The sequence below is a fragment of the Eleginops maclovinus genome, chromosome 17 (assembly GCF_036324505.1).
Source record: "Eleginops maclovinus isolate JMC-PN-2008 ecotype Puerto Natales chromosome 17, JC_Emac_rtc_rv5, whole genome shotgun sequence".
NCBI lineage: Eukaryota > Metazoa > Chordata > Actinopteri > Perciformes > Eleginopidae > Eleginops > Eleginops maclovinus.
Window position 1 is genome coordinate 7,600,640 of NC_086365.1, and position 19,308 is coordinate 7,619,947.

Here is a 19,308-nt window from a genome sequence, read left to right on the forward strand (position 1 = left end):
ATCACACAGATTTGCAGTTTAATATGACATAAATAGATTTAAGCCACAGACATCAGCATCTGAGAGGCTGCAAACTGCATGTTCTGCCAAGTGTGCATGGAACATCACAATTATATTTTGTAGACCGACTCATTTCTATTATATATCCCTGAAAATACTGTCATCCATACAGTTACATAAGGTTATCTGTATCTCTTATTCTTACAGTGATGTTTCACCTTAGTCTGTCACTCTGCATCTTGTCTCTCAGCTGGCGCAGTTTGAAGTATTGCTCCCTGAGTGTTGCTGTGGAGGTGTTGGGAAGATCACTGTGGTCTGACTGCCGGATCAATCTCCTCTGATTGATGACAACAATTGATTGCCTCCTCCCCCGTTGCAGCCACTGTGAATTAGAGAAACCCAATTTCCAACAGTCATCCAACTATCCATCCAGGCTCACCAACAAAAGCTAAAAATATTCCATCCATCAGTGTTGATGACCTCCAGATGATGAAACATTTTTAAGATGGTGATGATTCAGCCTACAGGTGTGAAACGCTTTATGTGATACAACAAATCTCAGTTTATTTTACTGACTTTCATAACATTAGAAGAGAGTTTTCTCAGAAAAGCCATGTAAAGGCTCATGTTGAAGATTATTTCCCTTGATTTAAAATATATGCTATTTTATTGAAGGAGGGAGTCCTTGTGAAGGTGAAACGGAAAATACTGTTCGCATGCTGATTGTGTTTGAAAAGCATGGATCGCCCCCTGTTGGTCACTTTCTTTCTATTCCTTTTACCCTAAAATTCATCAGCCATCAAATTATGTATCAAGAGGATATTTCATAGCCATACAGAGACACGTGTTAACTATTTTCAACAATGTAATCTCAGTTTAACTGTTTTGGATTAACAGTATTATAAATGTTCCTGAGAGGAATATAGTTGTTAATATCGGGTTTTTTATGATGATTTCCCAAGCAAAAACGTCACATTTTTATTACTGTCCTATACTTTACTACACACAAGTGGAAAATGGAGGAATGACACAGTTAAAAGCAAAGCAGAGCCCTGAACATTGTCTTTATTATCATGAACTAAATTTCCCAAACTTTCAAACACATAAATAATGCAAAGACAATCTGAAATGCACCAAATCCCACAGTAAAAGTGCTGCATGAACACACAGAAATCTAAAGTTTGTGAAATGCATTTTTGCTCATTTCTGCACACCACAATATTTAATAAAGCTAAAAAACTAAACTAAAAAGTACCTTAATGAAAACAAAAAGCTTCTTCTAGCAGAGAGAAGACAATCAAACAGCAGTTTGGTCAGTTGCTGGCAATGTAACAAAGTCTTGCATGTTGTGCTAATTTTGTATCGAGTTCCATTAGCTGAGGTTGCAGAAGGCACATGTGCATCGTTCATTTTATGGAATTGCGCTTTAAGCTTTGCTTAGTGTTTCTCTGATAAATGATACTGTGCAAGTGTACAAACATTAAGCTCCCTCTGAGTCGCTTCTCCTCACAAACAATAACTTTCAAGGAATCTTTTCATTAGCCTGGCAGTGTAAAACCAAAGCCATACATATATCATGATTACCTGCTATGTAAAGTTCATAGAGACAAGAAATGTGTTTTGTTTCCAAGATATTTGAAGGTTTGTGTGAGTTATGGATAAACCTGGACACTAATGCGATATTTGGAGTGTAAACATCAGGAATATTGTGTCCCATAGATTTAAAATCATGCGGCAATGTAACCCCAGTTTGTTTGTGTGTCATGTATTAGCATTAGGTCCAACAGAGGTAGTCATCAGTTACATAAATAATTACCTTACAGTGTTTGAAAAGCCGAGGCCATTTCGTAGGGCTCCTAGTTACAATTGTTTTCTGTTTCAATTACTTTCTAACTTAATCAATCAATATTTTGGTCTGTTAACTGTGAGAAGGTCTTAAAGTCCAGGAGGATGTCTAAAATGCCTTATGTTATCCGAACAAAAGACACATATATTCAGTTTGATATCGTATTAAATAGAGATAAGACCCCTCTATATTTGAGTGGCTAAAAACTGCATTTTCTGACTTTTTTCTAAAGAATATAACTTATAGATGATAGATCATCAAAATAGTTGTTTTGCTGTCGATCGACTAGTCAATAATGGGCTAATCCTTGCAGCTTTATCATTAAATTACTATATTTACAGAATCCTGAAAGACTCTTCTAACCATCTGGACAGTTACATTTCTCCTGCACATTAAAATATTTTTAGGTTTCAGATCTGTTTCCAAATAAAAATGGCAACCGGCCAGAAACCACGTGAGGAAACAAGTAAAAAATATTTTGAATTGTGCAGCAGAGGGAATATTTTATCATCCAGAAAGTTCAGAGAGTTCAATAACCTGAGGAGCAGAGGTAAGGGATGGTTAATGACTCTTTGCAATGCTCTAACTGTTCCGGTAGTTATTCCTCAGATCATTTCCACTGTGACTTTAATTGTAATACATGAGAGGAATGAACTGGGGCTGGCTGTTATGATGTTGTTGACCTACCGGCCATGGCGCTTCATCACTTACATACTTATCATTGCAGCTGTGTTATGCATCAACAACAGTATGTACGATGTGCATTTCTTGTTTTTGAGGCACAAAGGTCACTGTTCCCATTAATGCAGCAGAGACCCATTCTGTGCAAGAACCATCAAGCCACACACAGGCCTATATTAATGCCTCATGGGCTCCACTCTCTGCTTCCCATCAGCCCTTTGAATCACAGCACGTTGGGCAGGTAGAGAGAACAGAGCAGCATGTTCTGACCCAGCGCCGGAAAGCGCCTGAAGGCCTCCCAGGCGTCAGAGAAGATGTTATACTTGAGGAAGACACGGTGCTCCAGGCTGGTGGGCAGGCTGACATCGCGGCTCATGATGTAGATGCCGTCGTTGTGCAGCGTGCACGTCAGGTTCAGGCCTGACTTGGACGTGTTCTCCTTCAGCTGGATCCACTCTCCGGTGGTGACATTGTAGGACTGCACCGTCAGCACATCCTCCGTCTGGCTTGGACGCCGCTGGCCAAACTCCAGCTCGTGGGTGTAGCCGCCCACCAGGTAGATGGTGTCCTCCACAGAGAGCATCTGCTGCTTGCGGATGTGTGCCGAACAGGAGCGAAATACCGTCCATGAGTCAGAGGTGGGGCAGTAACGCAGGACATTTGTGTTCCTGTCTGTCAGATCAAAAACAGAGGATAAACTGAATAAAAGTAATAGATGTTATGATAATCTTAGTCATAAAAAATGGTTAACTTAAATGAAGAAAATAATATAAACAAAGTTAGTAAAATGTTTGTTTTTCTGGTGTTGGCTTAGTTAAATCATATAATTTTAAAAATAGTCTGCCTCATGAGAGCAGGCAGAGGCCAGTGCAGATTTTCTCAATATGGCATTAACTGGCCAACCAGTAGTTTTTACCTCATGGAAATAGGGCTTATTAACAGTCTGTAGGACACACAGCAAGTGGCCATCGTTATTGTGGTTCGAGCTTTTATTGTCTATTGTTTATAACTGTATGTGTGAAGCGATGTTGGTGACAATGTGACTGTATACCCAGCTGGGCCATACCAACCTCTTGCAGTGTATCCGCCCATGACGTAGATCATCCCCTGGCACTCACACGCTGAGAACTCAGCCAGCGGGTCGGGCATTGAGGACACACAAGTCCACCAGTCATGCTCCGGGCTGTAACACTCAACCGTGCCCAGAATCTGGCCTCCTACTGCGTAAATCTTCCCCTGGACCGCCAGTAACTTGAAGTTGGACCTGAGAAAAGGATGCAGTAAGTGAAACTTGACAGCACATAATGATACTTGAGAGGAAAGGTGTAGATATCAAGGTAGATATTGTTGATATTGGCAGTGATAGAAGGAGTTGGACCATGGTAAGTATACAGTTAATTTGCATATTTAACTGCTTTAAAAGACTTTTGTAAGATATTTTGAAGTATAATGAGTTTGAATAGTTACATATTTCAAGGTTGTTTTACTATCTTAAGATCAATAGCAATCTATAGCAGTTTGGCCCCTTTAACTTGGAGCCCCAGGCGGTGCGAACCATGCCCACTGATGCCTAAAGTCCCTCTGTTTTTTACCTCTTCTGGTTGAGCGGAGCCACCTGGTTCCACTCATTCTTGCAGGGGTTGTAGCAGTGCACCGCAGAGATTTCCTGGCTCGTCATCCTGTATCCACCCACTATGAACAGGTAGTTATCGAGCACAGCTGAGCCATATCCTCTGACATTTATCATATCTGAAGGCAGGTTGTTTGCCAGAGGTCTCCACCGCTGCTCCATCTCTCCATACCTCAGCATGGACCAGGGCTCATCCTGATCGGGCACGTCCAAGGAGAGGCAGGTGAAGTCCCCGATGGCTACCAGGGTGGCGGTGCCTTTCATGCGCATCTCCTTGACCTGGTCTCTGACAGCAGAAGGGAGGCTGCTGAACTCTGGTCGCCTCAGCATGGGATGATAGTAGCAGCTCATGTATTTCAGGCAAGCATTGTGCAGATCATGAGTCCCGTAAACTTCAGAGAGGCTGTACAGCTCAACGCAGTTGTCAAGACGGATCTCCGAGGTGAGGAGCTTGAGGATGGAGGTCACCTGTAAGAAGGAGGCGGTCTCAATCAGGTCCTCCAGAGTCTCGTTGACAACCTGGACCTTGGAGGTGTTGATGAACTCCAGGACGAGCTCCAGGCCGGGCACACTGAGCCCCTGCAGCTGCACAGAGTCCTCTGTGGACTCCCTCATCCCGGAGCTGTACAGCGCACGGAAGTAATCGCTCTTCTCTATCAGCTTCTTTTTATTTACCTCGTAGATTTTATCATCCATGACGATGGCAATAATTTGCTCAGATGACATGGTGAAACTTTTTTTTTTCGTATAGGCTGATTTTTGTTTTAGCCTGCTTGTTTCAGCCTCCTCTGGGAGCCAGTGTTTACATTTCACCGGCGAGGGAGCTCTGTGGCCGGGCTATATATGGTAATGTCCAGCCCATAGATAGCCATGGAGCAACTTTCTATAGCTGTAAGCTAACCAGCTACCTATTTACACTGATAAAGCTACCCAAAAGTACCTTTTCCTCGGATGAACATTCCTTGACAGTCGCATAGAAAGTCTGCCTTGTCTCTAAAGACGTTGTTTAAACAGTATAGTTTATTTCTGAACTTGGCAGTAAGAGTTCCCATCGCATTTTATCAGCCTTTTGGGAGACAAGTGCCGAGCTGTCAACAATAACTGTTTTGATTCTGCACTTTACGTCATTTCCTTTCTTTAATTCTTCTTCGTGGGGATATTTTTGGCAGACCTCTTATGTGCTGCTGCCACCTTCCGGTGATTAGACGAAATGCTTAACATAATGGATAACCTTACATTTATAGATATAACACAACATACACACTACTACCTGGATTTCTGGGAGGTAATGCAAAGGGAAAATAAATTGTTGTTGTTATTATTATTATGAAAAAACATCTAATAACATAAAATTACACTTTTGTTTTAAAATGTATTTACAGTGATGACAGAAATGCAACATTCTATTTATCTGATCGTCCAGATTTTAGTTTAGCTTTAAAACGTTAACATTTTTAGTTCACCAGTTACAGTGTATAACATCATTAAATCACATTGCACTGCAGTTTTTTGTCAACGTTAAGTGGCATAGTTTGAATGCATATTAACATTTCTAGATGTTAAAACTTGTACCAAATTTGGTTGACAAAAATGCTTTTTTTATATACGATTGTTGTTGAGTTACATTTGGCATGATTCAGAAAACATGGAACACTCTTGTAAATAATGTATTTTTAACATCTTAATCGCTAAATATTGACACGTGATTAGCTATAAATCTAAAAATGTAAGATTGTTATAGGTGATTTCAGATACTTTTCCAGATAATACAATTATTGTATAACTGAACAATAAATGTATTTATTGACCCTTAAACCTTACTACACTGTTATTGTCACAATATGGTTTAGTATTTTTTAGTGCAAAGTAAATATTGTCTAACTTCTCTTATGTCAGGGGAGGGCTAAAATAAGCTCAGCAGCCAGCAGGCCTGTCGTCCATCTCCAGCTGTCAATCAAGATAACGTTAACGTTATCACACTTGTGGCGTCACGAGTGACGGTTATCTCAGAGAGACGTGAACCACACAGTCATTCAACAAGCTCAGACAGATGGCTACGCCTTCAAACTAAAAGCAGGTAGCTTAAGCTTTTACTCATAAACAAGCCGATTGTTTTATAAAATCAATAAAGTTTATAGTTACATTTATTTGAAATTGACAAAAGTAATCTATGAGGCTTGGAGCTGCAATTATGGATTATTGTTTATTGATTAAGCTGAGTTGTTTATTTTCTGGTTTAATTGCCAACTATTATTTATCACGGCTCAAGGTGAGTTATTACCTGGAATCATCAACAGAAACATTACTTATTACATATTGTAAAAACCTGCATAAAAACAATACAGTTATGTAAACTAAATGTATAACAATTAACCATATGACATCCTATCGTTAAATTGTGTTTCAGTCTTTATTCTAGGGCTACAGACGATTTAATTTGACAACCGGAAGCGGATGTATTCGTTATTCACTGTCTGTCTTGACGATGGTGGGGGGTGAGTAAGAGACAGCCAGGCATCAATGAGAGACACGCCGACTCACAGACCCTCACTGCTCCGCCTGTTTCATGTTTCAAGCTCCAGGCAGCGGACAGCCGTCTGTTTGTGACCCGAGCTGAGGATGCGGGAGCAGGTGTGGGCCTCCTGGTTCCCCGGCTGCCTTGTTCTCATCATCACCGCACACACTTCATCTGCGTCCGCCGACCTGCGGCCGTGCGACAGGGTGAGTGCATTTATTATTTTCTCCATATCATTTGATGCTACTTCTAAACACAAATGTGTTGCTTCCAAACAAGCTGCAGTCTTTTTCAAATTAGTGTTCTCATCTAGAAATTGCAAATCTATTTTAATGGATGATCAAGTCAATAAAAGGGCATTCAGAAATAAACAACCATATTATGGCTTCTCATAATGCACAATTAAATTGAATACAAGTCGTTTTCCAGCTTTATGTATTGGTACAATTGTTTCTTGAGCGATGCCAAAAACACACGGTCCCCCCAGCCCAATGATCGACCTAAAGTGCGGTTCATGTTGACCATTCAGACGCTCCATGGCAGAGGACACTGTCTGCTGGCTTCCATCCCTCTCTGAGCAGCCTCCTGCCGGCTAGCAACAGCCACGACTGCCCGTACAGGAGAAGGTGCTTTCCCCCCCCCCTATCAATTTTTTGTTCATTTAACAATAATAATGTAATAACATATAAGACATAGCCTACTTCGTCACAGGTAAAGTTATAGCATACAAAATAAATACCAAAACTCAAAGTGCCAATTATGCAGAATGACCTATTTCAAATGTGATATTGCATTAATGATGTGTAAGAGCAGCTAACACACCTTTAACAGCTATTATGATAATAATTACAAGTCATTTTTATTATTATTTTCATTTTTAGATGATGTTAGATGAAATCTAACTAATATTTACAGTCAAGAGACTATATGTGGTAATTGTTTTCCTAGTTTCCAGTCTAACTTATCCAAATGTAGGTTCAGACACGCGCCCCGACTATCATAATATTTCTTGGTGTTTTTTTGTGGATTTGTTTGCCATCAAACATTCAACAATACAAAATATCAGTATTGGAAGCCCAGAAGATTTCCATCTTTCCTATTGTGTTTAACAGCTCCTAAACCTCCTGTCCATTATCTCCTGACTCAGAGTATGCATGGTGGTGAGTTTTATCCCGTGTCCCTCCTCTTGCTTTTTCTCATCAGTCTCCATGACAACTAGTGTGAGTCACCCTGGAGACCAGCGCAACACATTAGCACATTTTTATCAGACTCACCTTTCCCCCCCAGCCCTGTTGTTTGTTCAGCAGGTGAATCTGAGCACAGGTTGCCTTACTTCATGCGTATGAAGTGCTCGTCCTCTCACATTTTGTACACAGATTGCATGCTTGTGTGTGTGTTGGGGGATGGGGGGTTCAGTATGAAAGCCATTTTTTTGTTTGGCAGAGAGCTGAAGCTTATCTGTACTGCACACACCCTGCATCTGCAAACCATCTCTGATTAGTTCCCCCGTGCACACGCCACAGGTCAATTCTGTGATTGTTCCTGTTTAATTAGCTGCTTCTGAATGTCAGTGCTCTGCTGCATCCAGCTTCCTGCACCCTGGTGATACTCTGCCCAGTGCAACAGCAGATTCAGGGGGGAGGAGATGGATATCTGCCAGATGGAGGCTTTGAGAACTCAAATAAAAAAGGACAACTCAAGCCCTCCTTACGGGATGTACTGCCTTTAAGTTATATAAATAAGGAAAACAAAATGATAAGTCAACAACTTGTAATGTATGAGGTGAAAGGATAATGAAACAAAATACTCAGCTCTTGAATTGAACACACTCATAATTGTCATCTTTAGCTTCTTGTTTCTATGGAGATTATAAGCCCCTCATTATAAATTGCCTTAAACAAAATGTTCCTCTTAATGAATGTGCAATCATTCTTAGATGAGCATAATAATGTCACAAGCATCCGTCCTTGGAAAGAAGAGTGCATACAACCCGCTGCCGTGCCCTTAATGGACCATTAATTAGGTTGGTTGCCCTTGGTGATTGGGGTCGGCCATCACTATTGCACTAGCTTTTGTTTTCCTATGAAATCAGCGTTATGCTCATAAAAAAAGTCATGTTGTGTCCAGTACTGTATGTGACTCGAGATGAAGCACTTTGTTTGCCTTGTATGTGGCTGTAGTGCAGTAGTCAGGGTATGATAAACAGAAATAAGGATGTAGAAAATAAATAATGTTTTATGCATATCTGTGTCCTGGTTGGATAAAAGCAGTCTACAGTTTGGCTGTACATACACCCATTGGTACTTTGAACTGCAATGTCAGCTAACATCAGCATGCTAACATTCTCACAATGGCCACACTACCATGCTGATGTTTAGGAGGGATTATGTGTGCCATGTTCACTATCTAAGTTTGGTCTGCTGGCAGCCTAAACATCGCTAAACATCCTGCTTCATCATTTATTTTACTCTTGGGACCGTAATATACACAACGTTCAAGCTTTGTTAAAGATGCACTTTTCTGGAGGTGTCCTGCTTGATAAGCAATGAACACAAATTAGCATTGAGGGTGTTAGGATTGAAATATGTTTTGCAGGTATATAGTCATCAACCAAATCATTTGACTGTTGTACCCTGATGGTGGTGCAAGAGCTAACTTCAAAGGATCACCAAAGTTCTCACAATTCATCCTGAGAGGAACATGAATATCTGTTTTGAATTGCATGCTCATCATTTTAAAGGTTTTTGAGATATTTCAGTCTAAACCTCATGGTTCTGCGAGACAGAGGATTACTTAAATCAGTCACAACGTCTGTGAAAACGTAATGCCATTCCTTTCAATAGTTGCTGAAATGTTTCAGTCGGCACCGCAGTGATCCATTGGATTGTGTATTGATTTTGTTGTGTCTCTGTGTGTCTTCAGACAGACTACAGCTACCAGTACACAGAGTGTGACAGTACAGGGTCACGATGGAGGGTCGCCATCCCCATCACTCCCAACTCCTGCTCAGACCTTCCACCTCCAACCAGAGGAACAGACTGCTGTAAGTGCTGTGTGTGTGTTTCTGTATGTGTGTTCATAGCTGGGTGTACATGTCAATACAACCCTCTTTCCCTAACTGTCTTACAGCTTTCTCATGTCCGGCTGGGAAGTTTTTGGAGATGAGCACGCAGCAGTGCACGCCGTGTCTGGCCGGCTCTTATTCTCTGGGCAGTGGTCTCCGTTTTGACCAATGGGACGCCATCCCTGCAGGCTTCACCAGCATGGCCAGCTTCTTAGACCCCGGGCTTAATGGAGAGGAAATTCAGGCCTGTAACAGGTGACACAGACACTCACTAACACTACTTTTCTCAAAGGTTTACTTAGAGTTCAGTATGCAGTGTTTCAGGGAGGACATATTATGACATGTGGTGTTTTTTTCTCCTTGCTGCAGCTCATCATGGACGCCACAGGGTGTGTATCTGGAGTCAAACCGCGATGAGTGCACAGTGTCTCTGGTTTACGCCGTTCATCTGGAGAAACAGGGCTCCGTCTCCTTTACCTACCAGTTCCCCGACAACAACATCTTCTTTGAGTTCTATGTAAGCACTTCTAACTGCCTTCTATAATATAATACATAGTGATATATTCATTAGCCAATTATTTGGGCTAATAATGGCTTGCCTAAATAGGTCACACATCAGCTCAGTATCTGGAGCTTTTATCCTAAGCTCCCTTATCAACTTGTGTTCAGGTGCAGAACGAGCAGTGTCAAGAAATGGCCCAGACTGATGACCAGAAGTGGATTAAAGTCACCAACAATGGTGAATGGGAGACGCACACAGTGAGTATCTGACTCTGCTTCGATGAGAAGGGACATTATTTAGTTTTTTGTGTAATTCCTTATGTGTATGTCCTTTTTTTTTTAAGGTGAGTCTAAAGACCGGTACTAACATCCTGTATTGGAGAACCACCGGCATCCTGGTGGGAGGAAACTTGGTGAAACCTGTGCTGCTCAAGAACATCCAAATAGAAGGTAAAGCTCACATTAGGAATTAATGAATTTAACTATTGCAGCTTCCTTTCTGATTTACAATAAGCCACTATAGATGCCTTTTAAAACAGACAGTTCCATTACGTTGTCTTTCAAGTTATTTGTTTACTGTGGTAATTCACACCTTCAACAAAGAATATAGGCCTTTGCAAGAGTCAAATCAAGACAGAAGATGAATGAATAAATTAATAGAAATGGCTGAAAACTGTATCTTGTTGCCTCTTTTTTACACAGGTTGCTCATATCTGTGTTATTGATCTTTTATCTTAGAGGTCAAACCCTAACAATATTTGACCTTTTCACAAAACAAACACTGGCTCAAACATTAACAATACTATTTAAAATATATATGAGATGAAAAAGGTTGAGATGAATCGATGATCGCTTTCCTGGATATACATTTAAATACGAATACTTCCAGGTGTTGCCTACACATCAGAGTGTTTCCCGTGCCGGCCTGGGTGGTTCAGCCCGGCCCCCGGCTCTTCATCCTGTGAGCCTTGTCCAAGCAACACCTTCTCCATAAAGGGGGTATCCTCCTGCACCACTTGCCCTGAGCACCACTACTCACGTACGTTGCATTTATTTAAACGTAAAAAAACGGTTAAAAAGAAAACCTTTAATTGTGTTGTTTATTTAAATAAATATCTGCTGTGTTGACTGACCTCTGGTGTTGAGTTTGCTTATTCTCCTCTGTAAAGAAAAAGACTAGAACATCTGATTTACCAAATATCATATTCTGTCTGTGCATGTTTTCTCTGCTTCACTGTGAGTTGGATCATCATTTTCTCCTTCTCCTCTCTCAGATGAGGGGTGGGCAGAGTGTCAGGTGAGGCCGCCGTGCTCCGAGAAGGATTATTTCCAGATCCACACTGCCTGCGACAGCGAGGGGAAGGTCAGCAGCATCCACACGATACACACTCACACACATCCTTACTTTTTGCTACACAAGGACAGACACACCCTCTTTTGTACAGGGTTTAAATTCAAGGTAGACTTACTCAAACTGTTTAACAGAGAGAAGTTTGACATGTCTGCACAGATTCTTGACTGTTAAGTTGTTTTGAAGCTGGGATGATTGACTTAATAAGCCTAAGTAAAGCAAATAAATCTAATTACAGCAAGACAATTTGGAGGTGTTTAGAGTTTAAAAAACATACAAACAATAACAAACACCCATGGTAGGTTTTATATTTTAAGGTGATCAGCATGCCAGTCATTGTTTTGTTTAGGGTTAGGGTTATTTGTTATGTTCACACTTAAAAAAGGCCAATATCATCTGTTTTACCTGCATCCCATCCAAATTGATCATAAAATAAGAAGACGTTTAGTCAGCTCTCTCAGGATATTGTGTGTCAGGAACCAGAGAAGTCACACTGTGTGATGAGAGAGGAAATGATAAACAGCTTAGTGGATGCTTTGCATGTCACTTGATCCAAAGTCAACTTCATCAGCTCTCGTCCACGACCTTGGCCTGTTTTGATTCACATCTCTGAAAGTGCTGAGTAAGAGTGATGCTGATCAAAAAACAGGAAAGAAACACAATCTATCTGTCCTTCCTTCAAGACAAATATATGTCTGTATTTCTCCAGGTACTGTTTATTTAAGTACAATTTATTGAGAATCGTAAATCCCCTGACCTCTGTGGCATTGTGGGTTACAGACGCAGGTGTTGTATCGTTGGGTGGAGCCAAAGATCTGTGTGGAGAATGTGACGGGGGCAGTGGAGCTGCCTGCGACGGGGCAGAGAGAGCCCTGCCCTCCCTGCAACCTCGGCTACTACAACAGCAACGACTCCACCTGTTTGCCCTGCCCACCGGGAACCCACTCAGATGGCACCTACGGTAAACATGCTCACACCTGGCCTCTGCTGTTACTGACGCTGCCGTGCTGTATTCATACAATCTGAGGTTTTTAGTCTGCATTTATCTAATAAAAGTAGACCAAACATCTAAACAAAAGCAACCCAGATGGATTAGCCACTCCTGAAAAGAAGGTTCTTGTGCAAACATAGTGTTTGACCACAGAGGAAAATACCATTGTTGTTGCTAAATAAAGCTTGTGTGTTTGTGTGTCTGTGTTCCAGTGTGCACCAAGTGTCCTGCAGGTACAGAGCCGGTGTTGGGTTATGATTACAAATGGTGGAACGTGCTGCCCTCCAACATGAAGACTTCCTGTTTCAACGTCGGCAACTCCAAATGTGATGACATGAATGGTAAACAGAACAAAGTCAAGCTTGAAAGACTCTCTAACTTGACATTAAAGAATAAAATGGTTCAGAACAGATGCTTAAACGGCCAGATTGTATTCCTAAAGCTTTATAAACAAGGTTTTCTGTACACTTGAAACCACTACTCACATACACACACTAGTTTCCTTTGTGCAATATACTGTATATAACCTTTACTATTTCATACTGTTATTACTGACTGGCGTATGCTTTTCTTCATCCCTTTTTCTGTGTCTTATCTGTATGGTCCCCTTTGCTGTAACAATATACATTTCCCAGCTTGGGGACAAATACAATATTTCTCATTCTTATAAATGTGCACAGATCTGTTATCTAGATGGAGTGAAATTGATTGTGATTCTATCATGTCTTCTTTTTCCTCAGGATGGCAGGTTGCAGGGGACCACATTCGCAGCGGAGCAGGCAGTTCAGATAATGATTACCTCATCCTGAGCCTGCACGTGCCTGGCTTCAAGTAAGAATTTATGCTTTTATTTGTGACAATAAGTTAAGAAGATCATGCAAAGTAGGTACATATGGTGCAGGCTGTTGAGTTTTATTTGGTGGGTCTACCCTTGATTGTGCAGCCTGATGGCTACTTACACAAATGAGTGGCAAGGTGCTCTTTCCATATCTTCTAATTCCCTGCCTGTGTCTGTGTTTTTGGTTACAGGGTCCCAGCCTCTCTCTCAGGGATGACAGGCAGTGAGTTTGGACGGATAACCTTTGTGTTTGAGACCCTGTGCTCTGGTGACTGTGAGCTCTACTTCATGATGGTCGGTGCTTTTATCTGTTTGTTTTAGAGTAATCAGATGACACATTTTACATTCCTCTCAGTCTTTGTGTTACCATCTATGACAGTGTTCTGCATATTGTTGCTCAGTTAGCCAACCCGTGTTTTCCCATTTCACCGTTCCGCCCCCTGCAGGATGTGAACAGGAAGAGCACCACAGTGGTGGAGTCATGGGAAGGCAGTAAAGGGAAACAGTCGTACTCACACAGCATGACCAGGAACGCCTCCGTCGCATTTACATGGGCCTTCCAGAGGACCAACCATGCTCATGATGTAAGGGAACGCACACACACTCAGAGTACCTTTATCCCTTTGATATAATGCCTGTGCGTGTCACTCTCAGTAATAATTATCCAGAAGAGGGAATTGTGTTTTCAGCAAGAAATATTGGTGTTTTTAAGCCATAATAAAAGAAGACCTCCCTTCAGATGTATTGTATTGAATTTCTTTATCAATTGTAACCATTACTTGCTGAAAGCAGTAGCAGATTTCCCAACATATGTTTCTATCCTTGTGGTGTGTATGTATGTGTGTAGGTGCGTCAGTATGTCAGTGACATGGTGAAGCTCTACTCCATCAGCGTGACAAACGTCCTGGATGGGGTTGCGTCAGCATGTCGGGCCTGCGCTCTGATTCCTCAGAACTCGCAACGGGCCGGTTCTCCTGCGTTCCCTGCCCCGCTGGCTTCTACATCGACAGAACCACCAACCGGTGCCAGGAGTGTCCTGAGAACACACACCTGGCAGGACGCCACACCTACGGCCAGGATGCGTGTGTCGCCTGTGGGCCTGGAAGTATAAGCAACAAGGTAAAGAGACTTTTCCTCCGCTGTGTGTTACTGATACAAAAACTCAATTGGATACTTTCCTTGAGAAATTGAAGCAGCTTATTTAACAAGCAGTTGTCCTAAAAACAAGTCTAAGATATACTTCTATTTCTTCAAATCAGCAACCACTGATCCCATCATTAGGATAACAAACCTGACTTTGTGCACAGACACATTTTAGTCAAACTTTTTTTTCTATTATATCTGATCACAAAACACCAAAGGCTAAAAGACCAATATGTTATAGCATTTATCTGAATTGAATCTGTGATATAATTACTATGTAAACCCTTTGGAGTTCTTGCCATGATTCAAAATTTTTAAATTTGAAAAATGTATAAAATATTGTAGAGAAAAGGGGTATAGAAATATGTATCTAAAGAATGTAGAGAAAATGTGTAAACAAAAATGTAACAAATCACATTGTTGTTCTACAAATATGGGTTAGCCAAATCAATAATTAACTAGCTCCATATTACTTCCAATTTTGTCTATATTTTTATAACTGTATTGCTCCATTTACTGATTATGATGAACTGAACTAATGATCTGCCCATAGTATAGTCCATAGTACTTTAATTTGTTAATATGTATTTCCTTTTCTTTCAGGAACACTCTCGTTGCTACAGCGACTGCTCCTTCTCCCACACAGAGAACAACCGTACACTGACCTTTGACCTCAACCCCCTAAACGACGTGGCCTCTGTGACCATCGGCCCCAGTTTCACCTCTAAAGGCACAAAGTACCTGCACCTGTTAAACATCAGCCTATGTGGCCACGAGGTAGTTCACACATACTCGAAAATCCTCTCATATGTTTACACGCTCACATTCTTCATACAGAGATTATCCTTCAGATCAGATACTTGTTAGAACTTATATTCCTCATGGTTAGTTCTCTTTGATGAAAGTAGTACATTTTTATGTATTTTGGTTATATTATAATGCTGGATTTTTAAATATTTTTGGCAGTATTACTTTCTTTTTCTTCACCTGCACTTTACAAATATTGTATATTGACCTTGCATGCCCACCAGACTTCATTAAATATTCCAGCTATCATACTATCAGATATTTTCTATATCTTTTTTCCATGCAGGCCTGTCACTCTGTGTGATAAGATTGTAATTTGTCTTTCTAAATACAGTGGAAGATGTAGCGTAACCATAGCAACTGACAGATATGTTTTACGCTATCTGCATTTCTGCTCCAGGGTAAGAGAGTGGCTGTCTGCACAGATAACGTCACCGATGTGTCGACCAAAGATGAGCAGAGCGATCCGGCGCAGTTTGTTAACTCAGTGGACAGCTTCATCTGTCAATCAACCATCATCCCAGCAGATGGGCGGGGCTTCAGGATGGCCATTTCCTCCCAGTCCATCAGCCTTGCAGACAATTTCATCGGTACAATGCTTGTTAGATGGCAGTATATGGATCTGTTATCACTACATATATATAAATATTTTTAAATTCATTAATATCTTCATCATGTTTTTCCTAGGAGCAACAGTGGACTCTGTTCTGGATGGTGTGAAAGCTCAACCCGATCTTTTTCCAGATAATTCAAAGGATGTTCCAGATATCAACTTCTTCTACAGGTACAGTTAGAGCAGTGGTGGAAGAAGAAGCTTGCAGCTTAAGTAAAAGTGACAATACTAAATTGTAAAAATACTCAGTTGGGTCTCGCATTTCAAATCTGTACTAAGTAAAAAGATGATGCATTACTGTGTTCATCCCAGCTGGTAAAGGTGTAGCAAATGTTAATTTATTTGAATATACATAGCTTCATATAGTACAGTTCTTTATTAAATGTACTTTTTAAATGAGTGTGCAGAGGAAGTGTTTGTAGTTTTTCTGTTTCAGTCCCAACTGTGTCCTTTTTTCTTTCAGGTCAACGCAAGTAACGGCTTCATGTGATCAGGGTCGAAGTTCAGTCATCACCGTTCGCTGTAACCCTGAGAAGTCTGAACGAGGAGAGCTCTCTGTGCCCAGGTATGTTAAATGTAGGGGGCGACTGGTTACGCTACTGTACTGTGCATCAAAAATGCACTTGAAAATCTGGGAAAAAACTGGAAAGCACTCTTAAATATAAAAACAAGTATCTACATGGTACCAAATGACGTAAAATATATTAAAAACGATGTAGAAAAAATGGCTAAATATGTGTAAATATAATTCTGAATTAAGAATTGTGCTGCTCAATAGATGCCCCAGCCAACAAAATCGAATTATACAGACTTAATTAAATGTATTTGTTCCGACATTACTATATGAACAACATTAAATTACACTAAAAACTAAAGATAATGTCTTGTGAAACTCCCTGTGTGTTTGTGCAGCTCCTGTCCTGAGGGAACATGTGATGGATGTACCTTTCACTTCCTGTGGGAGAGCGCCGCCGCCTGTCCACTCTGCACTGAGGACGACTACCACCGGATAGAGGGAGCCTGCAGGGGAGGCGTCCAGGTAACACACTCTTTATGCTTCTGTAAAATGACCCAGACCTAAAACTAATCAAACCAGGGTTGTACATTCGATAGTTTCAAATAGCAAACAGGAAGAAGCTGGTGAAATACTTTATTTGTATATTCTTATATATTTTATATTATCTACATATAATTAAGAGAACTTAATAAACAACAAGGAATAGTCTGTGGTATATTTATTATGTTAAACACTTCATTTTGGAGAAACCTAAATACATTTTATAATAATAATAACAATCACTTGGATTTTTATAGCGCCTTTCAAGAAACCCAGGGACGATATAAGAATATTCTGGTTAAATGTGGAGATATAATTCTAGATATGAATCCCATAATAATCCCTCAAACCACCACCTTCAATTTCTTCTTTTTTGCTATGTCTAAGATTGACTGAATAATGCTGCATAACTCAGTTTAAATTACTTTTATAATGTCCTCAGATAAAAACAGCATTAATAATTGCTTCCTTTACATTGCCAGATCTTCCTTGTGCTTCGCATGCCAATTTGTTCAGAAGTAAATAAAAATAGATACATTTGTTCTTCTTTTTATCAGAAATCAGTTGGCTCCATCATTTGATTCATTACGCCAAGTCTCTGCTTTCACAAGTAAAACAATTGAAAGTTCTCCATCTGTCTCCCTCCACTCTCTCCAGGAAACTCTGTTTGTGTGGAACGAGCCAAAGCTGTGCACCAAAGGCGTGCCTCTGCCTCCCCGGAGCTCCTCTCCGTGTGAGGCCATCGCTCTGTGGCTGAAGGTCGGGGTTGGAGGAGGAGCCTTCGTGGCCGTGCTGCTCGTTTCGCTCACCTGCTATTTCTGGAAGAAAAACAAAAGGTGAGGCGCAAATACCAATCATACGCCACCACCAATCTCAACATGCTTATTATATCACCTTAATTTGTTTTGTAAAGGGAGAAATGTCATGGCTGTTTGTCAGCGACAGTAAAGTCTGTATACATTTTATTTATCAGACATAGATACTTTGCCTTTACCTCCTTTGTTTTTTTAGATTTAGTGAGATAATTATTAATAACTTTGTCACTAACTCTATAGTAAATTAGCACAAATTGCGTCAACCATATGAGTTAATTGTTCTTAGACTGTTTTGAATGCATTTTAAAGGTGTTGTGCAACAGAAATATACTTTTTTGTTCTTTGTATCTCCTTAAACATCTTGTTAACCTTCAGATTTATCTTGAGTAAAATGCTCATTTGAAATAATTACAATTTGGTTGAATTACTTTTTGGGTTGAACTACTATGATAAAATATAAACTATCTGCTTATAGGTGGAAACAAGTTATATTGGTTTTCTTTACTGCGCTAAAGAATGTGTGGTATCACCATGACGGGGTCCCTGTGTTCTGTGTGCAGGCTGGAGTATAAGTACTCTCGTCTGGTGATGTCGGCCAACAAAGACTGTGAGCTGCCAGCTGCAGACAGCTGTGCTCTGGCTGAGGGGGAGGAGCCCGACGACGACGTGGTCTACACCAAGAAACCCTCCCTGCTAGGGAAACTCCGCGCCATAGCTAACAAGGTGTGTATCTGACTGATTATAAACTTTATACATGTATGCATGCTTTCTTCCAGTAAGGCTTACCTTACTTCACATATCTTTACTTGCATTAAAATAGGACTTCTACACCCGGGTCTTTATAGCCTATTCAGTTTTAATCCTACTTGTCAATCCAGCACACTGCAAAACGTCTCTTCTATCTCTAATATCTGTGTCTTTCAGCAACAGGGTGGAGAGAGCAGTGAGTCTGTGCAGCTAAACTCGTCCAAGAGGGATCGATGGGTCCTGGGATAAACAGATGCAGACGGAGAAAGAGGTGAAATAATGGAGGAAGAGTCAGTGACAGTGTCAGTCACTCCCCTGCTTCTGATGTGTCCTCTACCCACCCTACATTGTGTGCAGGGGGGGGGGGGGGTGCACTTAAAAGATCTCATGATTGCCACCCGGATGCTCGCAGAACTCAACTTTTGATTCCTGTAATACCCAGGAAACACGCTCCTCCTTTAATGCCATGGATGCTCACGGGCGGCACCTGAAAGAGTATTATGCTTTTAATGGTTTATTTTTTATTTTTTGTAATTTAATTTGATATTTTGCTTTCTGTTCAGAGTCATGTATTTATATCAATGTTATAATGATGAACCTTTATTAAACTCCTATTTGACTTTCAGATTTGTGTGTGGCTGTTTAAACTTCATACAGTACAAGTCATGTGTGACAGGTATAGGCCTTTTATAATAGTAAGAGTAAAAAT

The 19,308-nt window shown here is 40.7% G+C and overlaps 2 protein-coding genes across 2 annotated transcripts; one reads left to right on the top strand and one right to left on the bottom strand.

Moving 5' to 3' along the window:
* Window positions 1–1,045: 1,045 nt before the first annotated feature.
* Window positions 1,046–5,274, bottom strand: klhl42 (kelch-like family, member 42). Its single transcript, XM_063906101.1, has 3 exons — window positions 4,120–5,274; window positions 3,598–3,791; window positions 1,046–3,199 (listed from the first exon to the last, which is right to left on the bottom strand). The coding sequence occupies exons 1-3, from the start codon at window positions 4,881–4,883 to the stop codon at window positions 2,751–2,753; spliced, it is 1,407 nt and encodes a 468-aa protein (XP_063762171.1). The 5' UTR covers window positions 4,884–5,274; the 3' UTR covers window positions 1,046–2,750.
* A 1,367-nt stretch (window positions 5,275–6,641) lies between these two features.
* On the top strand, window positions 6,642–19,224 carry LOC134879250 (endosome/lysosome-associated apoptosis and autophagy regulator family member 2-like). The gene is given in 23 exon segments (XM_063905658.1): window positions 6,642–6,878; window positions 9,595–9,715; window positions 9,802–9,991; window positions 10,106–10,253; window positions 10,406–10,495; window positions 10,582–10,687; window positions 11,127–11,276; window positions 11,512–11,600; window positions 12,369–12,549; window positions 12,792–12,920; window positions 13,320–13,410; window positions 13,609–13,711; window positions 13,864–14,001; window positions 14,265–14,385; window positions 14,388–14,536; window positions 15,164–15,337; window positions 15,768–15,957; window positions 16,055–16,151; window positions 16,444–16,545; window positions 16,893–17,019; window positions 17,695–17,873; window positions 18,413–18,575; window positions 18,783–19,224. Coding segments are annotated over 23 exon segments (3,006 nt in total). The 5' UTR covers window positions 6,642–6,776; the 3' UTR covers window positions 18,849–19,224.
* The last annotated feature ends 84 nt before the right edge of the window (window positions 19,225–19,308 follow it).

Excerpts from the sequence above, each read along its gene's own strand:
- klhl42 (XM_063906101.1), bottom strand. The coding sequence starts at position 4,883 with ATGTCATCTGAGCAAATTATTGCCATCGTCATGGATGATAAAATCTAC. Across the intron at positions 3,792-4,119 it reads GCTCCGCTCAACCAGAAGAG|GTCCAACTTCAAGTTACTGG; the intron begins GTAAAAAACAGA and ends TCCTTTTCTCAG. Across the intron at positions 3,200-3,597 it reads GGGCGGATACACTGCAAGAG|ACAGGAACACAAATGTCCTG; the intron begins GTTGGTATGGCC and ends TTGATCTGACAG.